The sequence below is a fragment of the Cinclus cinclus genome, chromosome 8 (assembly GCF_963662255.1).
Source record: "Cinclus cinclus chromosome 8, bCinCin1.1, whole genome shotgun sequence".
Lineage (NCBI taxonomy): Eukaryota > Metazoa > Chordata > Aves > Passeriformes > Cinclidae > Cinclus > Cinclus cinclus.
The window spans coordinates 20,950,014-20,961,094 of NC_085053.1; the positions used below are offsets into that span (position 1 = coordinate 20,950,014).

Here is an 11,081-nt window from a genome sequence, read left to right on the forward strand (position 1 = left end):
CAAAGGGACAAGGTAGATCCAATTTACAGCTTTGACAGGTCTGTGCACCCGAGGCAGAGCATGCAGGAAATAGCCTGACATCTCACTTGGAGAGCGGTTAAGAGCCTGCTAGTAGAACTGGATGCAGAGCCACAACAGCCTCCCACAGGGAGCCAGCAAAAGAGCAGAGAATTTGCTATCCCATTTTCAAGAAACGTGAAGGATAGGCAGCACCCATCAAGGCACTGCTAGGGAAAACACAAGTCAAGTTTGATCCCAACTTGCAGCAAACCTTTGTTGGGACAAGTGCAAGGGAAACCACAGCGGCACTGGGAAATGAACACGCTGCATTGAGTCACTTCAGTACTGTGACCACGCTGAAAACTGCTTAAGCCTTTCATATTGTCGAAACAAAGCAAAAGAAAGTCGTGACCCAATGCAGGTATTACTAACACATACAGACCAATTACTTGGCAGAGAAGGTTGAGTCCACTTTAGACTCATAAATTCTGCTTGTTCACTACCAACATAGTATCAGGGTTTTTTTTCTTTTTAGTATAGTTTTACTGTTGAAAACAGGCCCATCCTGATGACAATTGAGAATATTTTTACTAATCTGCTCTACAGTACCATGGAAGAGCTGTTTGCAGAAAAGCTCTGTACTTCATCTGTATCTCTGTATATCTCAAGGGGTAGAGTGCTGGAAGATCTCTCTGAAGCTGAACTCTTCCTGTCTCATTACACTCCAGAGTTAAAATCCAGGTAAGATACCTGATCTTGCTGAAATTATCTAAAAACTGGTTTTCTTCTCTACTTAGAAATACCATTATGTTGCACATATTCCCATCATTAAAAATACTCTTTTCCTAGAGCTGTTCACTACCAATAGCCTTTTACCTTGCAGAATCAAATACAGCTGCCATCTATCAATGCAAATTTCCAGCCAAAAACTTTTAGACCCTTCCCAGTTTGGACAAATGATAAGTATACATGACTTAAAGTTGTTTTCAATAACACATGAATTGTCACTTCCTTGATGGAAATAAGACTCCTTTATTCATTCCCACCAAACATTGCTCCTGGCATTGCTCCTCAGACAGCAGGTGACTGGCAAGTGCCCTGGAGAACCAGCAACAGAAAAAAGGTGGGACAAACCAGAAAAAATTAGTGAGCCAACACTGTGTTTTTTCCTTCTGCCTCTCAGAAGAGAAGCAGCAAGTTGTAAGGCAATAATTAACAGGATTAGCTATTTACCTGAGGATGAATCTGCGGTTTATCACATGTAGCCTCAAAATCCAGCACTAAGAAGTAGTGATATCTCTGTGGAGGGAAGGATGACATTGCTGCCATGGAAGCTCCAAAGCCGTGGGACGCCAGTTTCCTGCTTACGATGGAGCTGAACCCTTTGAGAACACCAGCTGGGAAGAGGGGGGACACAGCTTGTCTTGACCTTGAAAGTAAGTTTTGGGGAAACTTTGCTGCTCCAGTATGGAGAAATGCTACCATTGAACATCCAGAGGCATCTGAAACTGAAGAGAGACTCATGTTACTCATGCACACATATGTCTCATCTCTACTGGTATCTGTATGCACCTATGACAGGGATTCCCTTTGTGCTTCCCAGTGGAGAGTGGAGGTTCCAGCATCACAAACCTGAAATAACACAGTGATCTGCTCTAGGCACAACAGATGACATTTGGATTGATCTTAAGGTGTCCAGAATCACAGGCAACTGAAAATTAACCTCTGAAAATGACTCTAAATTAAGAACTATAAGATACACAACAGTTATGGCTCCAGGCACCAGATCACACCCCACTACTGAACCTCACTATAGCAGAACATAACACAAACCAAATAAAACACAGAATATCCAATCTAAGCTCTTTCGAAATTTCTGATACCCTTTATCTTTTCATATACAAAGCAGTTTCTGATACAGGGTAAAAATTAAACACAGCAATACACATAACAACACTACAACTTATCCCAACAGCTTGGCCCTGAAACATCTGCCAGTTGCACCAAAACATGGCACTTCCATTACAAATCCAGGTAGCTGATGGCTGTAAGGCTCCTCCCCAGGAAAGTTCTCACTTGCCCTGTATACAAGGTTTCTCACAAATGTGATTTTAGTACTACACTCTGCTTCTGACTTCAGGTATTTCTCTCAGACGAGGATATCAGTGCAACTAATCATACAGAATTCTATAGGCTACAGACTTCCTCTCAAAGAAATACCTCACTCAGCCATCACCTTCTGATACTTTTGTTTAACTATATTTGTATACTATTTAATAAATTGCATTATCCATGTGAGACCACCTGCATTTCCCCTCCTGCTACTTTTATTCTAAAGCTTTGCAGGAAAAAGTTGCCAGGATTGTAACTATCCAAGACAGGTCAGCCTCAGGACTGTTAATAGATCTACAAAGATGAGAATTCAAGAACAGCTCATGGTGTTACATGGGAGGGTACAGGGACTGATAGCTAAACAAACAAATTGCACCAAATCAGTTCTCTTGAACAAGGATAGGAATACCCCTCTAATTTTTTATGCATATACATACACACACATCTTGCTACATAAATATTTAAATCTATCAGGTCCCACTGCTCGTGGAAGAACTCCATCACTTGACATGCCCCCCCACCCCGCCACCTGTGCTGGCTTTTTGCTCTGCCATGAAGGGATGGAAGCACCTACTGTGAGACATGGAGACATAAGGGGCACGGCAAAACGGGGACTTGTTGCTCATGAACAAAGTCACTGTTTGCACAAAAGACAGCATTTGCTCTCTCCCATCCGTTAGTCCGTCAGGTAAATAATGCACATGCCAAAACACACACTTAATGAGATAAATAATATGCCTTAAATAACAGCTAATACTGTATTTACCTGTGAGACCAGAGAAACTCAGAAGGACCAGATTAGGAGATAATTGCAGATAAGCAGGTTGTGTGCTTCGAGTAAACACACATTTGGTAACCTTCCCTTTCCAAGCTTTTGAGTGAAAGGCAAAAAAATCAAAGAAGTTGAAATGTTTAAGACCGAGCCAATGCCCACACTGCCAACTGCACAGCATATATGCATCGTCCCTGGCTTAAGGCCTTCGTGTTTTGAAGCTGCTTGCTTTATTAGAGCAGCATGCCAGACAACAGGTACCTCAAAAACCAAAACCTCAAGTTGCAAAACCAAAAACAAAGAGACCAACATGGCATTTATTTTAAAGGAGCTCAGTTCTGCCTATTGCCTTTCCATCTACAGCTTTGGCTGCCATTCATAAATGCATTACAACCAAATAGGAGTTACTTATATTTACTTCTAACATGTGCCAAATAAGATATTTAAGGTATACATCTTTAAATCTTCTAACTACTATGAGTCTAAAGGCCCCTCACAAAAGTAATCTCTCAGAATAAAGCAGTTTGTAGGTTAGTTGAAGGAAAACCTAGTCTTTAGCCTACTACATCAAGTAAAATACTCAGTTGGAGTGGGGGAGGCAGACAGGCTTCAACCCCTGTATCAAACACAGGCAATAACGTGTGTATTACCCACCCACTCACAGCAAGATCTCTTCTCTAATGTATCTTAACTGGCAAGACCAGGGTATCTGACACAGACCACGTGAATCTTCAGGCCGGGTTGCACTACACACAGTGGTGCAGAACCCATGTAGACACAGCAGCACCATGCCAAACCCTGGCATTGCAGGTCAGAGTCACTACCGTGTGATATCAGTGAAGGGAAGTAACAGCCAACATCCAGTGCCTGTTTACACTAACAGCTTCTGCAATGGTCCATGTCTAGCAACAGGATCAGGCTCCCCATCCTAAAAGCAGCCTTCCCTCCCCACTCCCCCGTGTAGCAGAGGGAGCAGGGCTCTGAACAAAGGTGCACGAGTGGAGTATTGCATGTGGATTTCCCTACATAGGCAGCATACAAATAAGGGCAACCCCACTGCAAACTCTGCACCTTCAGCCAAATGAAGTTTTAACGGTATGTTTACCCAGCCACGGCTCTAGGTGCCCTGGGAAGACCTCACATCATCTTCTTTGGCAAGGTCAGAGTGCCTCAGAGCACAAGATAGCTGGTGAGCAAACACACTTTATTAGATGTCATGAAAAGCATTTATAATGGCTATGACAATGCAAAGCACTAGTAATTATCCCGTATTTTTTCCAAGAGACAACAATGTAAGCAATGCAGCTTCAAAAATTAAAAACCCAGCTCTAGCCATATAAATCCACATGTTCAGTGATTCCATTTCCAAACCTACATAAAACACCATATATATATTTCTTATACACACAGGATCAGATTATAATCTCAGACAGTGCAAGCTGTCACATCTGGCAGTCAACCCTACTAGCTTAATATTTCATATCACACAGCTCAAATTCCTCACACAGATACGTATGAAATATAATGGGACCATGAACTGAGGTTGGACCTCAGGAATTATTTTGACAGATTGTACACAGACCTCGGAAAATGTGACAGCACTTTACATTTGCTAAGATGGGAAATGGCCGTATGAGGTGTGTTTCAGCTGGAAGACAGTTTGTGTTCTGTGCTGTGCAACAGCACGTGTCCCATGTGACAGTACTGGCTAAAATCAGCGCCTATATTTTAAAAATAAATTTTTAAAAATTGTTCTCTGGATCAGCTGCAGGTACTAGACAAGTTCAGGCTGACCACAGCTCTTGCTTCTTTAGCAGTCCAAGCACATGGTACTAAAGCACGAGTTTGATCACCAGCAAGGAAGGAAAGCCAAGAGAAAGGCAAGTGCCAGCTGTAGCCATCAGCTTTGCCAGGGGCCCCACTGAGTGCAAAGTGGAGAATCTGCACTGGCGGCTGTTGCATGCCAGGCTTTCTCCTGGGAAAGTTGCTTAGGGACAACCAAAGCAGCAAGGAACAAGACAGGGAACTCCTGCCACGTGAAGAATGCTGGTGACAAGAGCCAGAAGGGCAGTGCAAATGCTGTCCCCTGCCTGCAGGGCAGCCCCAAAACCAGAGAGAGATGTGCACCACACAAGCTCCAGACGAGTCAAATTCATCAATGGCAGGACAAATTAGCCTACTAAGAACTTGAGCTTAACGACTCCTGACATGTAACATAAATATGAACTTTTTACAACTACATCTAATTAAAATTACAGTTTGCCTTTAAGCCCAAAATACTCCTTTTTTCCTTTCCAGTTTGATAAGCTGAGTAGGGAAGGAGCAGGAAGTTAACACCTAACATTATATTGGCAGGGTGACCCAAGAAATTACATTTTATGAGAGCCTTCACTTACATGTTAAATTATTTTGTTATGGCAAGACAGCACTCCACCATATTACAAAACAAACAAGAAAACCCCCCACTAACCTAAACTACATGACAAACTGAAATTAAAAAATAAAAGCAAGCAAGCTCTGGGAGTAAAATGCTTCAGTTTATTATTTGTGCAAAACCTGGGTAGGGGCAGCTGTGACTCCTGGCCTCCAACAGACAACTGAACTCAAGGCTAGAGCAACCAAAATCAATCAAAAATATAAGTCAGGTTTGTCTATTTTATTAAATTATGGAGGAAAAAAAGTTACGGTAAGAGAGATGCTTTCTGTAGAATGAAATTGCACACATTTAGCAACACCTGAAACACAGTATAACAAAAAATGCAGGACTTAAATTTTGGTAGCTGTTCAAATGCATACTGAGAGGTCAAATGTGAGCCCATATTTCACTTGTGTGAAGATATAACTGAAGAACAATAGAGATAACTCAGGGTGTTTTTTAATCAACCTTAACCTAAACCCAAATATTTCATTAGATGAACTACAGTCCAAAACTGACAGCACCTTCTAGCCCGTGAGGCAGGAAACAAGAGACTATGAACAAGACCAGCTTACCCACTCTCACCACTCAAACTTGCAAAAAAGCCCAACCAACATAAAGTAAAACAAATAACAAAAGACAAAGCTTTTAGAACTGTTTAATAAAGTAACACAATTTTAGACAGGTAAATTTGCTTCTTTCTTTAATTTGTTAACCTCACAGTATCATCACTTGAACATGAAAACAGTACACTTCATGGCTGCACTCCCTTCACGTTTGGCTGGGTTTGTCTCCGGCACTGCTAGACAACCACACCTGTGTTTTGGAAAATTTGTAATGCCATAGCATGTCTATATGCTGCCCCATCATTACTCAGCTCACATACAACTCGGCATTCATCATTTTCTTTTTACAGTACTCCGCAATAACACTCAGGCTCTTCCCACTACAGATGAGATGGTCCCTGTTCTCAAGAACTTACAGTCTAAAATTAGAAGCAATACAAGTGAGGGGAACAACAGAAAAGAATGAGGGGTACAGGAGGAGAGTTGGGCAACTGCTCATCTGGGAGAAACATGCATCTTGGTAGGTCAACTGAAAAAAATAATTCACCCTATACAGGCACTGGTTTTGCTCTGTATGGTCACTGAGGAAGAGATAAGCGAACATGGAAAAGGCTGCCTAAAGGATGGAGGGCATTCTTGGGTTAAGGAAGGTCTCTCCCATTTCTTGAGCTCATTCTTGCCGCTGGGTTCCTTGGCTGATTTGTCAAAGGCACGACCACACATGTCAGAGCACCAGAATCTCTTCCATTGTGACATCACAGACGCGATGGCTTGTGAGATCACAATGTGCAAGGCCGAAGGCGCTGATTACTTAGGGAAGCACTTGCTGGAGCTATGGCACCCTACAAAGCTGGGAAACAAACACATCTCAGTTCACTTGACAACACAGTGAAACCCACATGAGACTCCACACCAGCAGGACACGAATTTGTCTGAACAGACCACCCAGAAGCCGTCCCAAAGATGCACAGTACAATTTCACTCCAATTTTATTAGGCCACCTGTGCTAGGCAACCCACTTTCGTCAGCTCCTTGACTGGTCTCCTAAGACAGGCTTTGCTGTGTATTTTTAAACCTTCTCCAAGAGTAACTGCAGATGAGCAAACGCGTCTAAGCTGGAGTCTGAAGTTCCACACAGCAAAGGACTGGTCACTTAGAAGAAACGTAGAGAAAGGAAAGAACAAAAATTAAAACAAAGAAGCAATAACAGGGACACATACAGCAAAAGCCAAAGAGGAAGAACAGATTTGCTATTAAGGAAAAGAACAGTTTCACAGGATCAGACCAAAAATCCTCTAGTCCAATCTCCTGCATCTGCCTGGGAGTCTTAAGAAAATGCAACAGTGTGAAACTACACAAAATGAGGGTAACAAAGCCAATAGCTCCGGGAGGCCAATAGTTTTGGGAGGCAGGCCTGTCCTTCCCTCTCAGTCTTACTTTCCTGCTGATTACATTACACCAGTTCCTGAGCTTATCTGGCCCTTCTGTGAGCCGATTCAACCACAGGAACCTATAAAAGGACTAACACAGCCAGAATAAAACACAATTAAAACAAGATAGTTTCCGGCTGGTTTAGTGAGACGAATTAGCTCAGGGCCCAGCTGGATGAATACCAAAGCTCAAAGAAGAAGATGGGCCCACACTGGCAGAAGCAGGAATGAGATCAGCCGCTGGGGCTGTTGGTCAGCTCAGCCACCCACTAAACCATGTACTCAGACCAGGACAGAGACACCTGGGATGACATGGCACTTTGCAGAGAATGGAGTAGTTATCTAGGCTCCCGCAGCATAGACACATTAAACTTGAATTCACAAAGCACACCAGACCATCCTGTCACAACCTCATGTAAAGCTGGCCCTAAAGTTTCCGTTTCCTTAGTGGAGCCCAAAGGCTCGAACACCTTTTAGAAAAGTTTCTGGCCTTGAATTGCAGCATGAAGAATGGAGGTACCCCTCTATCTTCAGACAGCTCATTTCAATGATCAATCCATTCACTGTCAAAAAATAACATGTCTTAGTTTCTATTCAAACTTTCCCAGCCCTGGTCTTTGAGATAAGTTCTGAAATTTATGGCACTTCAGTGCTCTCAATCCGCAGCACAGCTCGCAGTGCCAGGAGCTAGAGATTTGTAGCTACTACACAGTCAGTAAAAGCTACTATTGCATATTGGCCTAATTTAGTGGAAAGGAGACATAGTAGGCCACCCTTTGTTTAATGGAATCTGGCATGCATAATTACTTTATTTCCATACACATGAATGCCACAGTTGTTCAAACCACTTATATAGCTGCACATCTTCGTTATCTGAAAAGTGAAGGTTAACACCTGAGAGAGCCAAATGAATCTCAGCCTGGGTTTGGGGAAACAAGATTTGCATTGCTTAATACACTGGTAACTTTTGATCTTCACAAATGAGCTCCAGAAGTGTTAAAAGAAAGCCAGTACTCTGGCAAAGCTCTGTCTTGGTACACTGGCAAAGGCTCCAAGCAGAGTAGCAGTTACTGTGGGGTATGGTTTCCACACAACCCAGTCTCAACACAGAAAATCTGACAGGGAAGATGTTGGCCCTAATAGTCAACCACAGAAAAAAAAATAATGATTGTAACAAATACAGTTGAAATTTAAAAAAAAATAATAATTTTGGTTGTAAGAGAAGTGTCTTTACCTACACAACTCATCTAGGGAGGATGTAACTTTTCAGCTGGCCTTGGGCCAGCAGAGATCACGTCTCTTAGGGAAGGGAAATGGTCCAAATGGTCTCTAGCACAGCCAGCACCTCTGCCCTAGGTTATGTCTTGAGAGCCTCAACTTGTCCAGCTCCTCTTTTATTCCCCTCCTTGCCATGGCACCATACTGGTATGTTAGCTCACCACTAATAGAGTGAAACACCAGGAGTCTCAGCAGGACAATTTCTAGCAAAAACACCTACTTCAGATCCAAGACAGGCTTGCGACAAAAGCCTTCCATACTCTCCTGTAAGCCCAGGCACAGTAGGCAGTCCTGCACCATTTACCTGGATGGCAACATACCTGCACTCTACAGCCTTGGGGCCCTCCACTGCAGATGGCCACAGGACTGACACAGACACAGGGTAAAATGCAAATACTTCACACACTTAAGTATCTTCAAGAAGAGTATTTTGAAAAATTAAGGGGGGAAAAAAATTAAATCAAGGCCTACCAAAGTTAACAGAATCAAAACAAGATAAGCACCAAAACAACTCTAATCAGACTCTCTAAAGAAAGCAAACTGAACTATCTCTCAAGTGCAGAACAGGAACTTTATGACCTATCAGTGTTTATTCAATCCAAGGTCTTCTTCATTTAGCATCAGGCACATAGAGAATTTTTAAAGCCGTTAATCACTTTCTTCTTTTGGATTTTACTACCATTTAAATCTGTCTAGACACACTAACATAAAAAAAAAGAAAAAAAAAAAGAAAAAACAAACAAACAAAAAAACACTATTCATGTAGAGCAACCCAAAGTTTGAGATAACCATGATGCATAAAAGGGCCACTCTTTGAAACAAAACAAGCATTTAGTACACACTGTAAATTAATGTGAAAATTCAGTTGCAAAGGGCAGAATTCAGTGCTTCAAAATGGAAACAAAAATATCTAACATAAAAAAACACCATCTGAAATCAAACTGGACTTCTAACACACTACTGAAACTCAGAATAATTCATTCTTGGATACAAGTTCAAACGCCAACTTTAATACCAAGTAATATGAGATGCTACAATATTGCAAAAAGACACTACCAGACAAAATAAATTCAAGTTACCATTAGAAATAAATCAGGTAAAAACCTCAAACAGCTGTTAACAGCATCTGATGTAACAAGTGCTTTGGAGATGTACTTTCCTGGAGCCCTGTATACCTCATCCTTCCTGACACACAGTGCAAGCACTAACATATAAAAAAACTTGCTGGTCCCTTGCATCACAGTTGAAAAAATATCAAGAGTTCAGACTAAACAGCAGCTGTCAATCTACCATCTCTGGAACCAAAAGCTCAATAAAGAAACTAGGTAAGCAAAGAAGTAGCACAACAAATGTCACACTTATTAGCAAACAGGCCAGCAACGACCACGTAAATCCACTAGACACAGGACTTGTAAAAGACAGAACACAAGAAGTAAATGACAACACCTCTTCATACATCTAAGTTTGGAAGAAACACCTGTAACAGCATAGCAGCAAGAAAAGAAAAAGAGAAGAAATTCCTACTGCCACTCAGGAAACAAGTAAACAGCCTGCACTCCTAAGCTTTCTCAAGTTTACTTCACTCTCCAGATCCGAGACAGGTGATCAGTTCAATCTCACAAAGGAAATAATATAAGAAAAAAAAAAAAACCAACAAACCTCCTACTCCCTCACTACTTCCATCTATGAACCTCCACATCCCAAAACATAAAAGAATCCTTGCTGCTGCTGCTGTCTCCAGCTCAGCCGGTGCCCACCCCCGGGCAGACGGGCTGTTTTCCCTTCCTCAAGCCCCGAAAGCAACTGATCCCGCTCCAGCTGCGATCTGGGGGACTGCTGCCACAGCCACCCCCAAGACCTCCCCTCAGGGCCGCACCGGGGCGCGGAGGGCCCGGCAGCCCGGGCGTCGAGCGGACGAGGCTCCGCCACCCCGCGCCCTCCCCTCGGGCCGGGGCCGCCCTCCGGTCCCCCCCGGCACCCCCGCCCCGCCCGGCCCGCAGCCCCACGCCCGCGGTTCGAGCCCCGCCACCGCGGGGGGCCGGGCCGCGCCCCCGCTCCGCGCCGGGCCTCCCGCCCCGGGCCACGGCGGCCCCACGTCTCCGCCAGGCCTGCGGGGCCCCCCGCGCCGGCCGGGCCCCGCAGGGCTGGACCGAGCCGCCGCCCGCCTCCCGCACCACCCCCGCGGCGGAGCCGCCCCGGCCCGGCCGGGCCCCGCGCCCCGCACTCCGCACCACGAGTGCCCGGCACCGCCACTCACCGCCCGCACTCTGACCCCCGACCCCGCGCTGAGCGGCAGCGCCGCCGCCCAACCGCAGCGCCGCCCGCCGCCGCCGGGGGCGGGGCTTCCGACCCGCCGCGCCCCCTGGCGCAGGCGCGTGCCGCGCGCCGCCCCGCGGGGCACGCTGGGGGCTGTAGTTCTCTGCGGCCGCCCCCGCCGCGTGGCCTCGGCGCGACGCCGCGCCGGCTCCTCCGGGTCCCCGGGCGTCGATTCCTGCCCCCCATGCCCG

The 11,081-nt window shown here is 44.8% G+C and overlaps 1 protein-coding gene across 1 annotated transcript in view; it reads right to left on the minus strand.

Annotated features, from left to right (window-relative positions):
* Nucleotides 1–10,869, minus strand: part of ERI3 (ERI1 exoribonuclease family member 3) — a 131,684-nt gene extending 120,815 nt beyond the window's left edge. The window contains exons 1-2 of the mRNA XM_062497101.1: nt 10,832–10,869; nt 1,234–1,508 (exon numbers count right to left, since the gene is read on the minus strand). Coding sequence (XP_062353085.1) covers nt 1,234–1,485 — 252 coding nt within the window. The 5' untranslated portion in view covers nt 1,486–1,508; nt 10,832–10,869. The remainder of the gene's footprint in view (nt 1–1,233; nt 1,509–10,831) is intronic.
* Between the last annotated feature and the right edge of the window lie 212 nt (nt 10,870–11,081).